At 36.5% G+C, this 24,289-nt stretch overlaps 1 protein-coding gene across 5 annotated transcripts in view; it reads left to right on the top strand.

Moving 5' to 3' along the window:
* The window catches only part of GRIA3 (glutamate ionotropic receptor AMPA type subunit 3), a 443,444-nt gene that overhangs the window by 331,786 nt on the left and 87,369 nt on the right, over positions 1 to 24,289 (top strand). For all 5 annotated transcript variants that reach the window (XM_066249169.1, XM_066249168.1, XM_066249166.1 and 2 more), the window contains one exon: positions 17,390 to 17,588. In XM_066249169.1, the coding sequence (XP_066105266.1) occupies positions 17,390 to 17,588 (199 nt within the window). The remainder of the gene's footprint in view (positions 1 to 17,389; positions 17,589 to 24,289) is intronic.

Below are 24,289 nucleotides of genomic sequence, written 5' to 3'. Positions count from 1 at the left end.
TTCTTCATTGATTTTTATTTTATTTAATTTTTATTTATTTTTTTTTTGTAAGTGTTTAGTTTGGATATTTTTAGATTTTTACTGTTTTCCGTGGGGTTTTATTTCATACTTGTCATTATTTTAAAATGTTTATGTTTTTATTGTATTCTTTCATTTTTATTTGTCATTTTTTAGTTGTTTATCTGTTAGAGTTCTTAACAATACTACACTCAAGTGCCATCAAAGGAAGAAGAAAGCAAATACCATGGCTACACAAGACAGAGACATAATTCAGAAAGAAAATGAAAAAGTCTCCAGAAAATAATCTCCATCACATGGAAACCTTGGAGTTAGGTGATAGAGAGTTCAAAATTGAAGTTCTGAAAATACTTTATGATATGCAAGAAAACACCAATAAGCAACAGTGAATACCTCACCAAGGAGGTTGAAACGTTAAAAACAGAAATGAAGAACTCAATACAAAAATTGAAGACTGAGATAGCAAGTTTAGCTAATAGAACAAGCAAGATAGAAGAAAGAATCAGTGACACTGAGGACAGGCATGTGGAGATGCTAAAAAGAGAAAAGGAGAAAGAATCACAAAATTAAAAAAAATGAGAGAGTTCTACAAGAATTTTCTGACTCCATCAGATAGAGCAATATAAGAATAATAGGTATATCAGAAGAAGAGAGGGAGAAAGGAATAGAGAACCTATCCCAGGGGTCAGGAATCTATGGCACGTGAGCCAGATGTGGCTCTTTTGATGGCTGCATCTGGCTCGCAGACAAATCTTTAATAAAAAAATAATGCTAAAAATATAAAACATTCTCATGTATTATAATCCATTCATTTTCTACCGCTCATGTTCATGGTTGCGGGTGACTGGAACCAACCACAGCTGTCCTCTGGGACAACACCTAATATTTATTGGATAATGCATAATGTACATGGATCATTGTATGGCTCTCACAGAATTACATTTTAAAATATGTAGCATTCATGGCTCTCTCAGCCAAAAAGTTTCCCGACCCCTGGCCTATTCAAACAAATAATTGATGAGAAATTCCTAAGCCTAGGGAAAGAGTTAGATCCTTGAATCCAAGAGTGATGTCTAGATACTACAACCCACAAAGGCCATCTCAAAGGCACATCATAATAAAACTTTCATAAAACAATGACAAAGAAAGACTCCCCAAGGCAGCTAGGGAAAAGAAGACCATAACATTTTTAAAGGAAAGTCCATTAGGTTATCATCAGACTTCTCAGCAGAACCTCTACAAGCCAGAATAGAGTGGACCCAAACACTAAAAGTACTGAAAGAGAGGAATTACCATCCAAGAATACTGTATCCATCAAAGTTATCCTTCAAATATGAAGGAGAAATAAAAACTTTTACAGACATACAGAAGCTGAGGGAATTTATCACCAGAAAACTTCCACTTCAAGAAATACTCAGAGGAGTTATTTCACCAGATACAAAGAACAAAACAAACCAAAACTTAAAGTAAAAGCTCCATCAAGATCACAATAATAACAAGAAGAATTTGAGACAACAATCACATAAAAAGGGAGAGGATAAAGATCTGAAGTATCAAAAAAGGATGGAGTGCAGAAGCACTCATAAGACAAAGGACTCTTGTACATATGACAATTTTTTTTTTACTAACCTAATGGTAGCCATGCATGAAAAAGCCACTTACTGAAATACATAGCTTTAAAAAAGAGAGAGAGAAAACAAGGGAAAGAAGTATGGAATGCCACCAAACAAAAAGAAATGAGAGAAACACAATAGAGAACAACCAAATGGGACCAAGAGCTACCATAAAAACAAAACATAAAATGGCTATAAGAAATCCTCAAGTGCAAATAATTACCCAAAATGTAAATGGATTGTACTAACCAATTAAGAGACAGAGTAGCAGATTGGATCAAAAAGCAAAACCCAACCATATGATGCCTTTAACAGATACATTTAAGCTGTAAGGACAAAAACAGACTCAAAGTGAGAGTTTGGAAAATAATTCTACAAGCAAATAATACCCAAAGTAAAGCAGATGTAGCCATACTTATATCTGACAATGATGATTTCAAGACAAAAAGGTAACCAAAGACAAAGATGAACATTTCATAATGATAAAGGAGACACTGTATCAAGAAGACATAACACTTCCTAATATATATGCACTGAAACCAGGGAGCATCAAAATATATAAGACATCTACTTACTGATCTAAAAATAGAAACAGACACAAAACACAATCATACTTGGAGGTCTCAACACACCACTGACAGCTTTAGATAGATCATCTAAACAGAAAATCAGTAAAGAAAAATCGGCCTTAAACAACACACTAGACCAAATGGACATAAAAGATGTTAACAGGACATATCACCCAGAACTTCAGATTAAACATTTTTCTCTAGTGTACATGGAACATTCTCAAGGATAGACCATATGTTGGGCCACAAAACTAACATCAACAAATTCAGAAAGATTGAAATTATATCAAGCATATTCTGTGACCATAAAGCTTTGAAATTAGAATTCAACTGCTAAAAGGAAGTAAAGAAACCTACAAATATGTGGAAGTTATCAACATACTTCTAAAAAATGACAGGGACAAAGAAGAAATAAAAGCAGAGATCAAAAGATATGTAGAGACAAATGAAAATGACAACTCGACATATCAAAATTTCTGGGATACAGCAAAAGCAGTAATAAGAAAAAAATTTATATCATTTCAAGCTCATATCAAGAAACAAGAGAGATCCCAAGTAAACAACCTAACATTACATCTTAAGGAACTATTAAGAGAAAAACAAAGGCAACCCAAAGTCAAAAGAATAAAGGAAATAGTAAAAATTAGATAACTAAATGAAATGGAGAACAAAAAACTATAGAAAAAATACAACAAAGAGCTGTTTCTTTGAAAAAATCAATAAAGTTGTCAAACCATTGGCTAGACTCACTAAGGAGAAAAGAGGAAAGACTCATATAAACAAAATTTAAAATGAAAGAAGAGAAATTACCACAGACATAATAGTAGAATACTATAAAAGATTATATGCCACCAAATTCAACAACCGAAAGGAAATGGATAAATTTCTAGAACTATACAATCTTCCTAGACTAAGTCACTAAGAGGTGGAAAACCTAAATAGACCTATAAGCAGGGAGAAAATAGAAACAACTATCAAAAACCTCCCCAAAACAAAAGTCCAGGACCAGATGGCTACATAGTGAATTCTACCAAGCATTCAAAGATTTGATACCTATCCATCTCAAAGTCTTCCAAAAAATAGAAGATTCAATACTCACTCACACATTTTATGAGACCAACATAACTCTGATACTAAAACCTGGCAAGGATAACACACAAAAAAGGAAAACTACATACTAATATCTCTAATGAATACAGATGCAAAAATCTTAAACAAAATATTAGCAAATAGAATACAAGAACACATTACAAAAATAATACATTACGATCAAGTGGGATTTATTCTGGGGACACAAGGATGGTTCAACATATGTAAATTGATTAACGTAATACACCACATTGACAAAACAGAGGGAAAAAAATTATATGATCCTATCAATAGATGCAGAAAATGCATTCAATAAGATACAACATCCCTTTATGTTTAAAGCACTCAATAAAATCAGAATAGAAGGGAAGTACCCTAACATAAAAAGGTCATATATGAAAACCATCAGCTAATATCATAGTAATTGGTGAAAAAATGCAGGCTTTTCCTCAAATCAAGAAGACAAAGCTGCCCATTCTCTCCACCCTTATTTAACGTAGTTCTGGAAGCTTTAGCCAGAACAATCAGGCATGGGAAAGAAATGAAAGGCATTTATATTGGGAAAGAAGAAGTAAAAGTATCACTTTTTGCAGATGATATGATACTGTATATAAAAAACCCGACTCCACCAAAAAACTATTAGAAACAATAAACCAATACAGTAAAGTCACAGAATACAAAATCAATATATAAAAAGTCTATTGCTTTTCTATATTTTGTTTTTTAAAACTTTTTTAGTTTTATGCAGTCCCATTTGTTTATTTTGTTCCCCTTACCTGAGGTGATACATTAGAGAAAAGTATTTCCACAAGAAATGTATGAGATATTATTTTGGGTTTTTTTTAAAGATTTTTTTTTGGTTTCAAGTCTAACATTTATGTCTTTAATCCATTTTGAGTTTATTCTTGTGTAGGGTATAAGAAAGCAGTCTCATTTACATTTTTTAATCTATTTGTCCAATATTTCCCAACACCACTTATTGAAGAGACTATCTTTACTCATTATATGTTTTTGCCTCCTTTATCAAATATTAATTCACTATAGGCCCTGGCTGGTTGGCTCAGTGGTGGAGCGTCAGCTTGGTGTTCAGGGGACCCGGGTTCGATTCCCAGCCAGGGTACATAGGAGAGGTGCCCATTTGCTTCTCCACCCCGCCCCCCTCCTTCCTCTCTGTCTCTCTCTTCCCCTCCCGCAGCCAAGGCTCCATTGGAGCAGGGATGGCCCGGGCGCTGGGGATGGCTCCTTGGCCTCTGCCCCAGGCGCTGGAGTGGCTCTGGTCGCGGCGGAGCGACGCCCCGAAGGGGCAGAGCATCGCCCCCTGGTGGGCAGAGCATCGCCCCTGGTGGACGTGCCCAGTGGATCCCGGTCGGGCGCATGCGGGAGTCTGTCTGACTGTCTCTCCCCGTTTCCAGCTTCAGAAAAATAAAGAAGACCAAAAAAAGAAAAAAAATATTAATTCACTATTAAGGCTTTGGATCATTTCTGGGCTCTGTGTTCTGTTTCATTGATCTACATTTCTGTTTTTATGCCAATACCATGCTGTTTTGAGTACTGTTGATGGTAGTACATTTTGATATCAGATAGCGTGATACTTTCAACTTTGTTCTTTTTTCTCAAAATTGCTGTGGCTTTTTGGAATCTTCGGTGGTCCATATAAATTGTTGAAATATTTGTTCTAGTTCTGTGAAATACACTATTAGTATATTGATAGGAATTGCATTGTATCTATAGATTGCTTTGGGTAGAGTGGACATTTTAATGATGTGAATTCTTTCTATCTATCAGCATGGAATATGCTTCCACTTATTTGAATCTTCTTCAAATCTTCAGTTTCTTCAGTGTGTTATAATTTTTCAAGTACAGGTTTTTACATCCTTACCTAAATTTATTTCATAGTATTTTATTTTATTTTATGTAATTATAATGGGATTGTTTTTATAGTTTCTCTCTCTTATAGTTCATTATTAGTGTATAAAAAAGCAACCTATTTCTAGATATTTATTTTGTACCCTACTACTTTACTAAATTCACTTATCAGTTTTAACATTTTTTTTGGTGGAATCTTTAGGGTTCTGTATATACTATATCATGTTATCTGCAAATAAAGACAGTTTTACTTCTTCCTTTCCAATTTGGAGGCCTTTTATTTTTTCATCTGGACTGATAATTTTGGCTAGGACTTCCAATACTATGTTGAATAAAAGTGATAAAATTAAATATCCCTGTCTTATTTGTGATATTACAGGAAACACTTTTAGTTTTTGTCCATTGAGTATGATGTTGACTGTGGGTTTGTTATATATGACCTTTATTACATTGAGGTATGTTCCCTCTGTTCCCATTTTGCTGAGAGTTTTTATCATAAATGGGAGCTGGATTTTATCAGATGTTTTTCTGCATCTATTTATATGATCATGTGATCTTTATCCATCATTTCATCTAGGTGGTATAACATGTTTTTGATTTGAGGATATTGTATACCAACCTTACAATCCCAGAAAAAAGCCCAGCTGATCATGGTGTATATTTACATGTATTGCTGGATCTGGTTTGCTAATATTTTTTTGAGGATTTTGGCAGCTATGTTCATCAGGAATATTAGCCTATAATTTTCTTTCTTTGTAGTGTCTTTATCTGGTTTTGGAGTTAAGATAATACTGGCCTCATGAAATGAGCTTGAGAGTCTTCCTTTCTCTCAATTTAGTTTTTGAATAGTTTGGGAAGGATAGACATTAGTTCTCATTTGAATGTTTGTTAAAATTCACTTGTGGAGTCATCTGGTCCAGGACTTTTGTTTGTTGGGAGTTTTCTGATTAGTGTTTCTATTTTTCTGCCAATACCATGGTGTTTTGATTATAGTGGCTCTGCAGTATAATTTGAAGTCAGGTAGTACACTACCCCTGGCTTCATTTTTTTTCCTCAGGATTGCTTTGGCTATTTGAGGATTTTTATGGTTCCATACAAACCTGGTAATTTTTTGTTCCATTTCTTTAAAAAATGATATTGGAATTTTGGTAGGAATTACATTAAATTTGTATATTGCTTTGGATAACATGGTCATTTCAATTATGTTGATTCTTTCAATTCATGAACATGAAATATTTTTTCCATTTCACTGTGTCTTTTTCAATTTCCTTAAATAATGCTTTGTAGTTTTCAGTATATAGATTCTTTACACTCTTTGTTAAGTTTATCCCCAGGTATGTCTTGTTGTTATTGTTGCAATTGTAAAGGGGATTATTTTTTAGTTCGTTTTTTGAAGTTTCATTGTTCACATCTATGAAAGCAATACACTTCTGCATATTAATTTTGTATCCTGTGACCTTACTGTATTGGTTGATTGTTTCTATTAGTCTTTCTGTGGAGTCTCTTGGGTTTTCCATATACAAGATCAAGTCATCTGCAAAAAGTGAAACCTTTACTTTGTCTTTTCTGATATGAATGCCTTTTTTTTTCCTTGTGTGATTGCTCTGGCTAAAACTTCCAGCATTATGTTGAATAGGAATGAAGAGGGAGGCAGTCTTGTCTTGTTCCTGATTTTAGAGCAAAAGCTTTCAGTTTTTCACCATTTAGTGTGATCTTAGCTGGTGGTTTGTCATATATGGTCTTTATTATGTTGAGGTATTTTTCTTCTATACCCATTTTATTGAGTGTTTTAAACATAAAGGGATGTACTCTTATCAAATGCCTTCTCTGCATCTATTAATAGGATCACATAATTTTTGTTCTTTGTTTTGTTGATATAGTATATAATATTAATTTATGTATGTTGAACCATCCTTGTGCTCCTGGAATGAATCCCACTTGATTGTGATTTATTATTTTTAATGTGTTGTTGTATTCAATTTACTAGTATTTTGTTTTAGAATTTTTGTGTCTGTATTCATTAGAGATATTGGTCTGAAATTTTGGGGTTTTTTGTAATGTCCTTGCCAGGTTTGAGTATGTGGGTTACATTGACCTCATAAAATGTGTTAGGGAATATTTTTTCTTCTTCTAGTTTTTGTAAGACTTTGAGAAGACTAAGAACCAACTCTTCTATGAATGTTTGGTAGAATTCACTAGTGTAGCCATCTGGCCATGGACTTTTATTTTTGAGTTGGTCTTTGATAGTTGTTTGGAGATTCTAGCACGGGGGCGCAGCTACTCGTATACCTTTGACCGAAGAATGGTCCTCTCCTCTATCGAGGAAGGTTGTCCTCTTGGACCCAGCGTGCAGCTTTGGGAGGGATACACATGGAGCAGTGAGGGAGGAAAGGGACACCCACCTAGCCAGCCAGATCAGCCAAATCAACCCTGGTGATCAATAGGGTGACAGATGTCACAGCCAGATTGCCCTCACATCCTGGGTTGCTTTTTATTTCCTCACTGCTTATGGGTCTATTTAGGCTTCCCAATTCTTGGCGACTCAGTCTAGGAAAATTTTATATTTCTAGGAATTTATCCATTTCTTCTAAATTGTTGAATTTAGTGCCATATAATTTGTCATAGTATTCTCCAATGATCCTTTGTATGTCTATGATATCTGTGGTAATTTTTGCTCTTTTATTTTGAATATTGTTTATATGAGTACTTTTTTCCTTAGTGAGTTTAGCCAGGGGTTTATCAATTTTATTGCTCTTTTCAAAGAACCAGATCTCTGTTGTATTAATTTTTTTCTATAGTTTTTCTGGTATTTATCATTTATTTCTGTTCTAATTTTTATTATTTCCTTTCTTTTTTCTTTTTTTTTTTTTTTTGTATTTTTCTGAAGCTGGAAACGGGGAGAGACAGTCAGACAGACTCCCACATGCACCCGATTGGGATCCACCCAGCACGCCCACCAGGGGACGATGCTCTGCCCCTCCGGGGTGTCGCTGTGTTGCCACCAGAGCCACTCCAGCACCTGGGGCAGAGGCCAAGGAGCCATCCCCAGCGCCCGGGCCATCCCCGCTCCAATGGAGCCTCGCTGCAGGAGGGGAAGAGAGAGACAGAGAGGAAGGAGAAGGGGAGGGGTGGAGAAGCAGATGGGCGCTTCTCCTGTGTGCCCTGGCCGGGAATCGAACCTGGGACTTCAGCACGCCAGGCCGATGCTCTACCACTGAGCCAACCGGCCAGGGCCTATTTCCTTTCTTCTGCTCATTTTTGGTTGCCTTTGTTCCTCTTTTTTAGTTCCTTAAGATGTGATGTTAGGTTATTTACTTGGGATCTTTCTTGTTTCTTGATATAAGCCTGTAATGGTATAAACTTCCCTCTTATTGCTGCTTTTGTTTTATCCTAGAAATTTTGATATGTTGTCATTTTTATTAATATATATATATATATATATTGATCTCTGCTTTTATTTCTTCTTTGCTCAGTCATTTTTTACTAGTATGTTGTTTAATTTCCACATTTTTATGGGTTTGTGTTTCTTTTTATTATTTTTTTTGTGCATATTTTTCCGAAGTGAGAAGCAGGGAGCAGAGGGTGGGGGGGAGACTGACAGACTCCACATGTCCCTGACCAGGATCCACCGGGCATGCCCACCAGGGGGCGATACTTGGCCCTTCTGGGGCATTGCTCTGCTGCAATTGCTGACATTCTAGCACCTGAGGTGGAGGCCATGCAGCCATCCTCAGTGCCTGGGCCAACTTTGCTCCCTTGGAGCCTTGGTTGTAGGAGAGGAAGAGAGAGACAGAGAGAAAGGAGAGGGGGAAGGGTGGAGAAGCAGATGGGTACTTCTCTTGTGTGCCCTGGCCAGGAATCGAACCCGGGACCTCCACAAGCTGGGCCAATGCTCTACCACTGAGCAAACTGGCCCGGGCTTTTGTGGGTTTCTTTACTTCTTTTTTGCTGTTGAATTCTAATTTTAAAGCCTTATGGTCAGAGAATATGCTCAGTATAATCTCAATGTTCCTTAATGTGTCAATATTAGTTTTGTGACTTAACATACGTTCTATTCTTGAGAATGTTCCATCTACACTGGAGAAAAATGTTATAGTCTGAAGTCCTGGGATAAAATGCCCTGTAAAATGTCTATTATTGTCCATTTGGTAAAGTGTGTTGTTTAAGGCTGATATTTTTTTTCACATAGTTCTAAGTTCATTTATTTAAAATAGCATATCAGGAAATAGTATTTCAAATATTGTATAGTATTTCAGTATGAATAGTACACCATGTATTAATTCTCTAGCTTTAAAAGTGTTTTGCTATTATAGACAATACTACAATGAAACTTCTTGACATGTCCTTTTTTGTGCTCCAATGAGAATTTTAGAGGAGGCATTGCTGGGGGTACAGGCAGACCTATTTTAAGCTTTATCTTGTAAAATTCCACTTGAAGAGATTAGGCAGCTATAGTTCTATCTGCAGTAAGAGAGAGCTGTTGAACTGCAAGGCTGATATTTCTTTATTGATTTTCTGTTTGGATGGTCGACCTAGAGCCATCAATGGTGTATTGAAATCTCCAAGTGTAAATATGTTTTTGTCTGTTTCAATTTTTAGATCAATTAATTGTCTTATATATTTTGGTGCTCCTTGATTTAGTGGGTATATATTAAGAAGTGTTATGTCTTCTTGATACAATGTTTCCATTACCATTATGAAATGACCATCTTTATCTCTAGTTGCCTTTGTTGTATTGAAGTCATCATTGTCAGATATAAGTATGGGTACACCTGCTTTTCTTTGGGTATTATTTGCTTGGAGAATTATTTTCCAACCTTTCACTTTGAGCCTTCTTTGTCCTTACAGCTGAGATATGTCTCTTGAAGGGAGCATATGGTTGGGTTTTGCTTTTTGATCCAATCTGCTACTCTGTGTCTCTTTATTAGTGAATTCCATCCATTTACATTTAGGGTAATTATTGCACTTGAGGATTACCTATAGCCATTTTATGTATTGTTTTCTGACAGACCTGTGTATTGTTTTATTCTTCTCTTTTGTTTTTCTGTCAGTTGTTTTTTGTTGTTGGTTTTTTTTATTAATTTTAATGAGGTGACATTAATCAATCAGGGTACATAGGTTCTGTCAGTTGTTTTTGTTTGGTGTTATTTCATACTTTTTCCCTGTTCCTTCTTTTTTAAGCTGTATGTTACAGTAGTGGCATTTTTGTGGGTGATTACCATTAGGTAATTTAGAGGAAATGTTCATATGTACAATAGTCCTTTGTCTTATGAGTATTTCTGCTCACCATCCTCCTTTTCTACTGCTGATCTTTATCCTCTCCCCTTTTATGTTATTGTTGTTGCAGATTATTCTTGTTTTTAATGTGATCTTGTTGTAGCTTTTACTTGTAGTTTTGTTTTGTTTTGTTCTTTGCTTTTGGTCAAATAACCCCCTTTAATATTTCCTGCAGCGGGGGTTTTCTGGTGATAAATTCTGTCAGCTTTTGTTTATCTGTAACTTTTTTTTTATTTCTCCCTCATATTTGAAGGATGCTTTAATGGATATAGTATTCTTGGCTGGTAATTCCTTCCTTTCAGTACTTAGAAAGTTTTGGTTCACTCTCTTCTGGCTTGTAGGGTTTCTTCTGAGAAATCTGATGATAACCTAATGGGCTTTCCCTTATGTTATATTCTTCTTTTCCCTAGCTGCTTTGAGGACTCTTTCTTTTTCATTTATTTGGGACAATTTCATTATGATATGCCTTGGAGTAGATCTGTTTAAGTTGAGGTAACTCGGTGTTCTGTTTGCTTTTTGAATTTGAGGTCCTAACTCTTTCTACAGGCTTAGGAATTTCTCATCAATTATTTGTTTAAATAGGTTTTCCATTCCCTTTTTCTTCTCTTCTTCTTCTGATATATCCATTATTCTTATATTGCTCTTTCTGATGGAGTCAGACAGTTCTTGTAGAGCTCTCTCACTTTTTTAAATTTATGAGTCTTTCTCTTCTTCTCTCTGTAGTATTTCTAGTTGCTTGTCTTCGACATCACTGAATCTTTCCTCTATCTGGCCTGTTCTATTAGCTAAACTTGCTACCTCATTTTTCTGTTCATGTATTAAGTTCTTTGTTTTGTTTTTTTATTAAAGTTTCAATCTCCTTGGTGAAGTGCTCTTTTTGTCCATTAATTTGTTGTTTGTTTTTCTAAGCTCATTAAATTGCCTATTAGTGTTTCTCACAAATCTTTTAGTTTTTTTAGAATTTCAATTTTGAATTCTCTGTCATTTAACTCCAAGGTGTCTGTGTAATTGTGATTTTTTTTTCTGGAGATTTTTCATTATCTATCTGAACTATGTCTCTGTCTTCTGTTTCCATGATGTATGATTTCTTCTTCTTTTATGGCACTTGAGAGTGGTATTGTTGAGAACCCTAACAAGAAGCAATTTTTTTCTAGTAGCTGTTGCTATACTACAGGTTTTGACACTCTGAAATTCTTGGGAAGATCTCCACTGTCATAGTAATGTAGGCAAGTCCACAGTTATATTGGTGAGTGAGGCATGTATTGGGGGCTGCTTTATGGCTGGCTTTATGGTGATAGCAGTGGTGGTTTCCAGTTTCCCAGCGTTCTTCCCCACATCTTATCAGACTGGGGATCATATGCATATCATTACATCTCTCAGGGAAGAGAGTAGCCCCAGTGAGTCAGCTATGGGGGGCCCACCACCACCCCTCTTCCTATGGCCTTGGGAGGGAGGGAGGACCTGGAAGGCCGGGAGTGTGCACTTTTATGTTCCCTGGCACTGAACAGAGCGTAAGCAGCTGGTAGAGCACCAGTGCAAGCAGTGGTGAGTACACAGCACTGTGTGGGCTGATTTTCGTAGGTTAAGCACCCACTGATTGAGCTCACACCTCCCTGCAAGAGCCTGGCACTTCAGGCTCAGCCCTTGCTGATAGAATGAGTGCTTCTAGCTGAACACAGGCCCATGCAGGTTGATTGCAAGCCAAGAGACATGGGAAGTTCTTGGTAACCCTGCAACTGATTGTGCCCACCTTATTTCAGCTCCTTTCTCCCTGCAACCCAGTCTCTCTGCCTCTCCTGGCTCAGAATAAAACTCTCTTCGTGAGTCCATCAAGAAAAGAGAAAATGTTAGTCCTCTGCTTTCTTTCCCCTCCAGAGCCGACCACCCATGTGTTTTATCTTCCACCCCACTTTTCACCCCATCCCACCTTCAGTCCTATCATTGCACAGGCCTTTCAGGCACACCTGCAAGCCCAGCTGGGGTTCCTTTGCTGCATTGTAGTTCAGTTTGTTGAAATTCTAAAAGGAGAGATCAAGAGTCTCTCTCACACTGCCATTACTCTGACGTCACCCAAATCTGTTTCTCAATATAGCATAATATTAACCATGCAATTGCCAAAGTCAATAGCCATCTAGACAAAGGGCCACAAAACAACCATTTTGCATTTTGGATCACTTTCAGTCATGCCAATAGCCAATTACAGCTACATCACACAGATCGAGCACTTGATTGTCTGAGTCAGCTATTAAAGGGGCCAAAATAGCAATATTATTATGTGCAGGCTTGATTTTGAATCATAGAGACACAGCCATAGTCCATTAGCCTCAATAGAATGGCACAAGTGTAATTTCCATAAATTACTGTTTTCTCCACATTTCAAGTAGACATGCACACAAAACTACTAGTGTTTGCAGCAGCAGAACATACCCATTTCCATACCAAACCATAATTCTGAAAATACAATAAAATTAGTTTTCCCCTTAGTCTTAGTAAAACTTCATCATTCCAAATTAGGATGACGTTCATAGTTCTATTCCAAATGAACACAGATAATAAGCAATAATTATCCAAACATGTTTGGTTTCTCTGAAAATATATTTCTCAATGTTTGTAGAAAAATTGCACCTTCTATAATTTACACACCATTCTGGATTTGCTTATACAAATATGAGTATTTTGTATTACAAAAAGGTGGGCATTTCTTTCCTATTGTGTAAGTATAGGTTATTTATTTCCCTTTTCTCCTCTCTGTGACTCAATTTTTTTATCTGTAAAATACCTTCATTTTCTTATTTGTAAAATACTATCTAATTTTAGGGATGCAGGATTAAAAGAGTTGACACATGTAAAGCAATTATAACAGAGTCTTTCACATAAGAAATTCTCAAAAAGTGTTAGCTATTATTGTTATCACTTCTATTACCCTATTACTACAGATGCTACTTTACAACATTAATCTTTTATACATTAAATTATTTCCAGAGTCTGATCAGTGAAGAATAACATAAATGTATATGGCAACAATGAACAAAGACTAAAAAGTCCAAATTCATAATTGAAATATTCTGTAAACTTTTAGCATTTAAAAATATGACACATTCCTTCTGACTCATCTGGATGGTTTTACCTCTTTTGATTAAAAGCAAAATGTTCCCAGTTGAAATCCTAAGAGAGTACAACTATGAGTTAGAAAAATCTGTCACAAAGCAGATTTTCACATTTGAAAACTTAAATATGACTATGTTCCAAAATAAATAAATAAGGGTCATTTTAAACATCCAAAGAGCAATAGGAATTATAGACTTTTTAAAAAATCAAGTAGTTTTATTATAATTAATAAATAAAGGAGACTATCAAAACACTTGCCAAAATAACTTGACCAGAGAATAAAATCTAAAATAACTGAGTTTTTCACAAAGTTACCTTGCAACATAGAAATTTAAATTTGCTTCAAAGTGGTAAACTGCAAGTACAAATAAAGATCTTTATTTGCGAGCGTTCAGCCTAAAACTTCCCACAGAGACTGGAGATGTGCCAGGGTCCTACTCCTATTCTTGAGTTTATCACAGAGTGGATTCTTTTCCTGTACTCTTTTCTGGGCATGAGAGAACACAGGCTACCCAGGATGAAGCTCTGCTACAGAGCAGAGCTATCTTGGGGATAATGTGGCAATGTTTTATGAAACCTAGCAACCAAGATTTTCATTTCTGCAGTCAAAGCCAGCCTTCAGCAAAATTGTGAAGGAGAGGGAGTTTCCTCAGTACAAGCCAGTACCCAGCACTGAGCATTCAGTACCCCCACACTGTCCCCTAACTTCCCACAGACCTTCTCCTTGAGTAGCATTTATGATGTAGGACCACAACTTGTAATCTTGGCTGCATCAGAGCTTTGTAACAATGCGCTTCTCCGGTACAACACCTAGGGATTCTGATTTCATTGGTCTGATGTGGAGCCTAGGCATGTTTTTTGTTGTTGTTGTTGTTATTTTGTTTATTATGTCTCCAGTTCCTTAGATAATATTGATGTGTGGGCAGAGTTGAGAATTACTGATGTAGAAGAACAATATTTCTCCTTTAGTTCTGCAGACCACTCCAATCACCAGTGATGTTTAAGGGGTGGGGAAATGGGTAAAAAAGGTGAAGGGGATTAAGAAGTACAAACTTCCAGTTACAAAAATAGCCACAGGAATGTAAAGAGCAGCATAGAGTATATAGTAATAACATTGTAATAACTATGTACAATGTCAGATGGGTACTAGCTTATTGTGGTGACCACTTTGCAAGGTACATAAATGTCAGGTCACTATCACGTACACTAGAAACTAATATAATATTTTATGTCAACTGTAACTAAAAAATAAATTTCAAAAAATCACAGATTCTTGAGCACTCAGACATTCTGAATCTGTATTTTAACAAACACCCCAGGTAATGTCAATGAATAGTTACATTTAAGAACAAAAATTTTCCTTATTAAAATTTACCTATTTTCTGTCCCATTTACTACTAATTGGATAGACTAATCCAAAATTATGTGATAATGGGTGCTGTTGAAGTCAAGTGTTGCCATTTTATAAATTTTTCAATGACAGTAGACAGTCAATATTATATTAGTTTCAGGTCTACAGCGTAGTGATCAGATATTTATATAACTTACAAAGTGATCTCCCAATAAGTCTAGTGCTCCCTTGGCACCATCTGTACATATTTATTACAATATTATTGACTACATTCCTTATGTTGTATTCTATTTTATCTTATTTTTAATTAAATTTATTGGAGGGGGGGACACTGGTTAACATAATTACTCAGGTTTTGAGTGCCCAGTTCCATGACACATCTCTGTACACTGTATTGTGCCTTTGCTGTATTTTGTATCCATGTTACTATTTTGTAACATTTTGATGAAAATACAGAAGGTGATTTGCAAAGTAAGAATTTCTATGGTAAGCCAGTGAGGCTGGTTTTGTTTGGTTGGTTATTGTTGTAGCAGAGAGGAGACAAAACTTTCAATGCCTCTCAAATCCTATTATAAAGGTACTTTCCTAATTCATATGAGGTCTGTCCTGTATGCTAAGTCTTAGTAAAAAAAAAAAAAAAGAGAGAGAGAGTTCTTTTTGTTGTTGTTGTTGTTTTATTATAAATAAATTTTTATTTTAATGGGGTGACATCAATAAATCAGGGTACATATATTCAAAGAAAACATGTCCAGGCCATCCTGTCATTCAATTCCGTTGCATACCCATCACCCAAGGAGAGATTGTCCTCTGTCACCCTCTATCTAGTTCTCCCTGTACCCCTCCCCCTGTCCCTCCCCCTCTTCCTCCTTCCCTCCCCACACCCCCCGTAACCACCACACTCTTGTCCATGTCTCTTAGTCTTGTTTCTATGTCCCACCAATGTATGGAATCCTGCAGTTCTTGTTTTTTTTCTGATTTACCTATTTCACTCCGTACAATGTTATCAAGATCCCATCATTTTATTGCAAGTGATCCAATGTCATCATCCCTTATGGCTGAATAGTATACCATGGTGTATATGTGCCACATATTCTTTATCTAGTCTTCTATTTTTTTTACAGTGATTAAAGCCTTTAAGCAAACTCTTGGCCAATACAGCAAGAATCCATAAAACAGTAGTGTCCTTAACATGTTCACCAAGTCCAAGTTGGCCCCAACACCATGCCAAATCCCTGAAAAATGCAACCAAACCCCAGTTTAGTCTGTTAGGAACTGTCACAAGGAGCAGGAGTCCAGGAAAAGTCCGCATGGCACTGGTGTTGTCACAATTCTATACTTTGCAGCTCACGTCCAAGTCCCAATGACCGCTGCTTCTAGCTGGTAATGGTTCAGGTAGACTGGAAAAGCCATCTGCATCATGTGTGGATATGGAGCTTCTGTTTTCCTCTGCCTGGAGAGATGAGACCAGGTTGCTTTCCCCTGGAGCTCTGCGACTGTGGCTTGGTAAAGAGAACCTTGGGATACACTAAGCTTGATGGCAAAGGTAGATTCATAATAGAAGTTGGCAAAAGGAGGAAAGAGAGCTCTAAATTAGGAGTAGGTCCCAGCCTGAAATATGAGTGGGGCATTGAGGTAGGAGGAATAAAAGAAACACTATATATTAAGCAAAGCAGCAGAAAATAGGAAAAAGGAGAGTTTTGATCCTTGGAGCTAAGTTCCTGAGCCCCACTAACCATTTATATAAAGAAAATAATAAATATCATCTTATGGCTTCATTCCTCATGGGTAACCAATTCCACAAAACGGCAAAGTTTTTATTAAATTTATTAAACTCAAAGTGAAGAATATTTACCAACACCTACTCACTTCTCTTCAATTATGTAAATGTTTGTGACTTTTTCTCCTATAACATCATCTTAAATCAGTGGTTCTCAACCTTGGCTTCACGTTGTAATCACTTGGCGATCTTTAAAAAAGATAGATGGGTCTGGGTCTGACCTCCCAGGTTCTGAGTTAACTGGTCTTGGATGGGCCTGAGTATGAGACTTTTTAAAAAGATCTCAGATGTTTTTACTGTACAGGAAAAGCTGAGAGAACCACTTCACTTAAAGGAAATGAAGTCTTCCACTGGTGTGGGCAACCCAGCAAAGCTCACAGGAAGAGAATCCAATAAGTACAAGTACTACAGAAACTGGATCTGGTTTAAAAAAAAAAAATGTTTTACTGCAATTGAAAAAACAAAAACAAAAACAAAAAAACTTACCTTGAAATCCATATAGACCCGAAGAGCACAATGCATGTATCACCGTCATATGGCATCAAAACATGGATTGATTTTGTGTTACTTTTGTTTGATGTGTTAATTCCCTGACATCATTTACTTCCGTCCTTGAACAGCTATACTGAAACTACTGCTCTTTCCAGAAATAAGGATAAGGATTACTTAAATTGAAATCCGGCCTTTTTGGGTCCGGATTTGTCTTTGTTTTGTTTTGTAGGTCACTCTCTGGGCGCATTGTTGGAGGGGTTTGGTGGTTCTTCACCCTGATCATAATATCTTCTTATACTGCCAATCTTGCTGCTTTCCTGACTGTGGAGAGGATGGTTTCTCCCATAGAGAGTGCTGAAGATTTAGCTAAGCAGACTGAAATTGCTTATGGGACTCTGGACTCTGGATCAACAAAAGAATTTTTCAGAGTAAGTTCTTTACATTTAATTGGGCCTGATGGTTTTTGTTTTATTATTTTCCTCAAAGACAGATTCACAGAATTTTTTTTTCCACAGAATTTTTAAGGGAGGGTTGGGAAAGAGTGGCCATGTTTTCAAGGCAGAGCATCTTAAATATAGCACTCTTTTATTGGTGACTTAATTCATTGTCCTTTAGAACTAAGACTCATGTGTAGCATAATAAGTGGCATGCCAAGAGCTTTAAGTTTGAACTTCCAGGTTTGAATCCCAACCCTGCCACAAAGTGATTGTCCTTGGGCAAGTCATTTAACTTCCACCAGCCTTGATCCCCTTCCTTGAATAATGAGGGATTGAACTAAATAATATCTATTCTTCTTTCTAGCTTTTATAAGAGCAGTGATTTTATGTCTCAGCAATTCACAGAAGTTAGCTAATTGACTCTGTCTAAAACTCTGAAGACTAGTGGACTATAAAATTACATATTCTATTTTAGACATTGGTTTTCTATTGAAATGTATTCCAGTTGTTTCAAGTATTCATGTACCTGCTGATAATTCAATTTTTAGGGAAGCTGATAATTGTTTTAATTTTATGAGTAGACTTATCCTCCTCCTCAAACCCCCTTGGGAACCAACTCTTGGTATGGAAGCAGGAAATTGTTCACTAGCAAAAATTAATAAAGCTACATAAACACTATCAAGAGGAAAGAAGAAAGGAAACAGAAGGAGAGAATTATAGGACAACATGATGGACAAACCACTTTTACATAAACTGTCAAGATCATTTTTTGTAGCAAGTGGACTATAAGAAAAGCTATCAGTGGAGTGTTTAAGAACTCAACTGTTTTTTTTTCCAGTTACCTCAACCAGGAAAATATGGTGGTTGATTAGATGATGAAACTATTTTATACAGTACCACTACCTGCTACTATAACCACTATAACTGGTTGGAGTAAAGATCCAGAAGCCACTTGTATAATAGAGAGGAAACATTTAGTCACTTCTTTTACAATAAGCAAGTTATTGGATGGCAGGTATAATTAATGACTTTTTCTCAAAGGTCCAGAGTAAACAGATGTTGGTTGTAAACCAACTTGTTTAAAAAATTATTAAGAAATATGTTTCTACATGTATTATCATGGGATTAATCCAATTATTTTATGAGAAACCAGGAGGAGTGTGTTTCTTGGAATTATAGCAATTAACTAAAAACTGTTTTTATTCTCTGAAGGAGAAAGGGTTAGTACTAAAACTCTTCAGAATTCTTATTGGCTTTGGATATTCCTATCTCACTTCTACCACCATTTACCAAGCAGACCATAATCCCCAACTGGGGAGAAAAGCTCAGTATTGAATGCATCAAAATAATATGAAGGCCCTCTGCAACTAACCTGGCCTTGACCCTTACTACTATGCAATCCCAGAAGCTTCTCTGGGAATAATCCCCTGTCCCCAGGAAATCATTCACACATTTCAAAGCAGGAAGTCAGGGATTTCCATCTGCTGAGTAGTCATCAGTAGTCTGCTCCATGGAAACCTGGTTTGGTATCAATTTCAACAGAACTTATGTTCACCATCCCAATAAGCATCTAGTTGCTATATGAAGTAACTTACCACTTAGACTATCAACAGACCAGACTTAGACCCTTTGATAAGAAATACCTATTTCACTGGAAAGCATTTCTCCTTCAACAATGATTAGAAATTAGGTAGGTGTGCTTTAAATGATAATCGATAGATGGCATCAATTCCCATTAAGCTTTCAAAAGTCACTCATCTATATTGCAAGCACAAAAGTCTTGCTGGGAAGATTTATTAACACACATGCTTGAAAGTGTGACCAAATAAATAGTCATTGTCCCCATGCCCAGACCCCATCCCCTACACATTTTGTGTTTTTCCAAAAACCCAGAGAGTGGCCTGACCTGTAGTGGAGCAGTGGATAAAGCATCGACCTGGAATGCTGAGGTCGCCGGTTTAAAACCCCGGGCTTGCCTGGTCAAGGCACATATGGGAGTTGATGCTTCCTGCTCCTCCCCTTGTGTTCTCTCTCTCCCCCTCTCTCTCTCTCTCTCTCTCTCTCTCTCTCTCTCTCTCTCACACAAAAATAAGTAAATAAAATCTAAAAAACCCGGAAAGTGTCTACTAATCCATTCAATGCTAATTTCATTAAAAAGCATGATATTACTGGAGTCAATTTGAATGAATATTCAATTCTGAACGAAGCTATTGCCACATTCTAATTGGTTTGTAGTTTTTAATGCTCACCAATTCTTAGTGACCTTTATAGCCAATGAATAATTTGTATGGAAATAGAGCTGTTTTGAATATCTGATTAGAGAAGGAGCTGGATATTTCTAGGTATGAGGAAGTGCATATAAATCATTTTCTAATTCCCACACATGCCATTTTTTCTTTTTCCCCAATTGGTTTCTGGTGACAGTATTAGAACTCCATATGAAAGTTCTTCAGGGCAGCACCCAAAGTTCGATGATCTAAGAGTGGAAGTGAACAGTATTGAAAGATCAAGTCTTTAGACTGCTTGCACTAAAATGTTATGTAAACCTAATAAAGGGTAGCTTGGTACTCATAGTATGGCAGGTGTTGGGGGGGGCAATCAATTGATCTCTAAGCCATTTGTCCGCTTTGTGTCCTCCACTCCACCGGCCTTGAGCCCCATAGGTCAGAGAAGACAGCCAGCAAAAACACATCATCTCTCAGGGACTCAACTGCCATAGCATGTCACTTCCCCCTAAACCTGCAATAATCTCAAGGCAATCTTCAGAACAGTAACTTCTCCACACATGAAAAAATTAGGAACCTCTGATAGCATGTTTTCTGAACTTTAAAGGCTAGACAAGATCCTCTAAAGTTCAGAATTTTAGAGGATAAAACAAGATCACATGCAGCATTTATAAACATTACATGAGCTCATTTTTTTTTTCCATTCTCACTCCATACTAAAACCACAGGGATCAAATAGTAATACCATAAAACAGCCTGGGGCCAGCCCTATAGTCATTCCACTAAGAGAGAGAAATAAATAAAATAAAATTCTTTGCTAATTGCCCTGCAGACATTTTTAGTTGTCTTAGGTAAGGTGGCCATTAAAATGATGGTATTTTTAAATGATTCCTTTGTTTCTCTTATTTTCTGAGCTATCCTTAGCTGTTATCTTATAAATCACATAAAGTCACTGGCACAGAGGAACCTGTCCCTTCAGGAAAGGCAGGGAAGGAGTAAGTGAAATACATGCAGCTGAAAAAGACATCTGAAACATTACAAACAACCTTCTTGACTTGAACACTGATTTCCTCAGACAGCAGCTGCAAAATTAAATGTCCCAACCAGAAGTGGAGGTACCCCAAGCTAAAAAACAACCTTTATTGTCATTGCCTAGAGAAATGCCACTAAGATTTGGAAAGCTTCACTGAAATTATCATTCTCCACAAGGTTTTGGAAATTTAACAGGATGCAGATTCATGTTAAAAAGTAGCACTGGAGAAAAGCAGACCACTAGAAATATTAGGAGACAACTACGTTTGATTTCTTTTTCAGATACTTATCCTCAATGAAGATAGTTTGGGGGATAAAAGAAGGTTGTTGTGTTTTAATGAAGTAGTTAATATTAATTTAAACACATTTAAGAAAATAAACATAAAAGAATAGAAGTGGAGCTCCTGTGCCCTAGCTAGGTAGGACAGAAGAATTAAACTTTGTCTGGAGACCATCAGGGATCTGTTCTGCTTTCTGAGTTGCAGTGTTGTAAGCCCCGTGAAACATAGTTGAATTACTCATGGAAAATATTCTTGTTTTAACACTTGACTTTGTTACTGTTGTCGCTGGTCATTTTAATTTTTAATTTTTTAAATTTAGACAGCAGAAAGAAAGTAAAGTCCTCCCAAAGGATTTGGAAAGTTGTCGCTATTAAAAGTATTCAGATTCTGATTACACATTCAGAAAATATCTCTCTCTCTCTCTCTCTCTCTCTCTCTCTCTCCTCTCTAACATGAAATAATAAAAAAAGTCTCAAATAAAACAAAGGCAGTGTAATAATAATTCCCAAGGTGTTTTTATTCATTATTTATTTAGCATTCTTTCAATTACTCTTTTCTTAAGGATATTCCATGTGTCATGCTCCAGGCTAAGTACTGATGATGCATCGCTATAAACAAATTAAATTTCTGTCTTTTGCCAACAGACATGAAAATACCCAGACAGGTTTTGAGGGGATTTTTTGTTTGTTTGTTATCATATTTGGAAGTTATTTTATGAGATAGATTGACTTAAAATATTGGTATAGTGGCAGATGGTTACGACACTTAGTGTTGTGATCACATCATAAGATATAAATGTTGGATCACTATGTGTACACTTGAAACTATACACTACTATATGCCAACTACACTTTCATAAAATTTTTTAAAACTTTTTTATTGAATTTATTGGGGTGATATTGGTTAATAAATCTTATACAGGCTTCAGGTGCACACTTTTACAATACATCGTCTGTATATTGCATTATGTGTTCACCATCCCAAGTCAAGTCTCCCACCATTACCATCTCTCCCCCTTCTACCTTGTTCCCTTTCCCCCACCCTCTTTCCCTCCTGCGGTCTCCACACAGTTGTGTGTGTCTATAAGTTTTTCTTTCTTTGCTTAAACCCTTCAACTTTTTCAGCCAACCCTTCAACCCCCATCCCCTCTGACAGCTCTTAGTAGGTTCTCCATATCAATGAGTTTGTTTCTATTTTTGTTGGTTGGTTTATTTTGTTCATTAGATTCCACATATAAGTGATATCATATGGTACTTGTCTTTCTCTGAATGGATTATTTCACTTAGCATAATAATCTCCAGATCCATCCATGCTGTAGGTAAGATTTCCTTCTTTTTTTTTCCTTACCATGTAAATCTTACCATGCAAAAGGTAAGATTTACTTCTTTTTTAAAGCTGAGTAGTACTCTGTTGTGTAAATGTACCACAGCTTTTTTACCCCACTCATCTACTGATGGGAACTTGGGCTTCTTCCAAATCTTGGCTATTGTAAATAATGCTACAATGAACATAAGGGTGCATATATTCTTTTGAATTTGTCTTTTGGGATTTTTGGTTATATTGCTGGAAGTGGAATTGCTGGGTCATAAGGCAATTATATGTCAGGAGAGCTGACAGTGTTTATTTCTATAGAGCTACTTCTCAGCATGTACCAATCTATGAGTTTGCTCCATGGTAAATAACAGTAGGGTTAATAATACTCATGACCCCAGCAGGAAGGTCCACTAGGTGATAAATAAACAGAAAGGATCTCTACCACTCTGGCAGATCACAATCAAATGGGTTGTCAATTTTCAATGCTTATTCACATACATCACAATATTGAATTCACACAACAATACTACAGTGCAACCAAAAGAGGTTGTATTATACCTACTTCAGAGAGAGAACACCTGAGGCAAGATGACATCGAAGTCAGTCAGCTCAATGAGGAAGAGCTAGAATTCTGATGCCCGATTGATGCTCTGAGTCCAGATTGAGGCCTCTCTCCATTCCACTTCAGTGCCTTCCTGGTGTGAATATTCAAAGAAATACGAGATGTTATGCATGAATCAAGCCTCTAGTACAGCATATGTTAAAGGATCTATATTTTCTCCTAATTAATCTTAGTTTTTTTCTCATGATGGGTCAATTAGAAAAGGAAACTTACATACACTTTTAACCTCAACTGGATCCAAGATAAAAAGAACACATCAGTAAAACTAGAGTGATTTCTCCTGTGGTCTTCACATGGTAGAAGCGGTTGGGGAGCTCTGTGGGGTCTCTTTTATCAACACACTAATCCCAATTATGATTACTATACTGTCATGACCTAGGTCAGTGGTTGGCAGACCGCGGCTCATGAGCCACATGTGGCTCTTTGGCCCCTTGAGTGTGGCTCTTCCACAAAATACCACGTGCGGCTCAAAGGCCAGCTTAGGAGTACCCTAACTAAGTTAATAACAATGTACCCACATATATAGTTTAAGTTTAAAAAATTTGGCTCTCAAAAGAAATTTCAATCATTGTTCTGTTGATATTTGGCTCTGTTGACTAATGAGTTTGCTGACCACTGACCTAGGTCATCTTCCAAAGACTCTAGTGCCTAATACAATTACATTTGATATTCATATTTTATATTAATATTATATTAGTTTCATGTATACATTGTAATGATTAGTAATGATTAAACATTTACATAACATATGAAGTGATCACCTCAAAAAGTCTAGTTCCCATCTGACACCATACATAATTACAATATTATTGATTATATTCCCTATGCTGAACTTCCCATCCCTATGACTATTTTTATAACTGTCAATTTGCACTTTTTTAATTTATATTTTTCAATTACAGTTGACATTCATTTTTTTCCTTTTTATTAAATTTATTGGAGTGACACTGGTTGATAAAATTATACAGGTTTCAGGTGCACAATTATATAACACATAATCTGTACACTGTGTTGTGTGTTCACCACCAGAAGTCAGGTCTCCCTCCATCACCATCTATCCCCCATATCCTCTTCCAACTCCTGCCAACCCATCCCCATAATCGCCACACTGTTGTCTGTGTCCATGAGTGTTTTTCTCTTTTTTATTTTACCTTTTTTTGTTCAATTTCTCCACCCCCCTTATCCAACCCCCCAACAGCTGTCAGCCTGCTCTCTATT

This window comes from Saccopteryx bilineata, chromosome X, assembly GCF_036850765.1.
Source record: "Saccopteryx bilineata isolate mSacBil1 chromosome X, mSacBil1_pri_phased_curated, whole genome shotgun sequence".
NCBI lineage: Eukaryota > Metazoa > Chordata > Mammalia > Chiroptera > Emballonuridae > Saccopteryx > Saccopteryx bilineata.
This window is presented reverse-complemented; position numbering and strand designations above follow the sequence as displayed.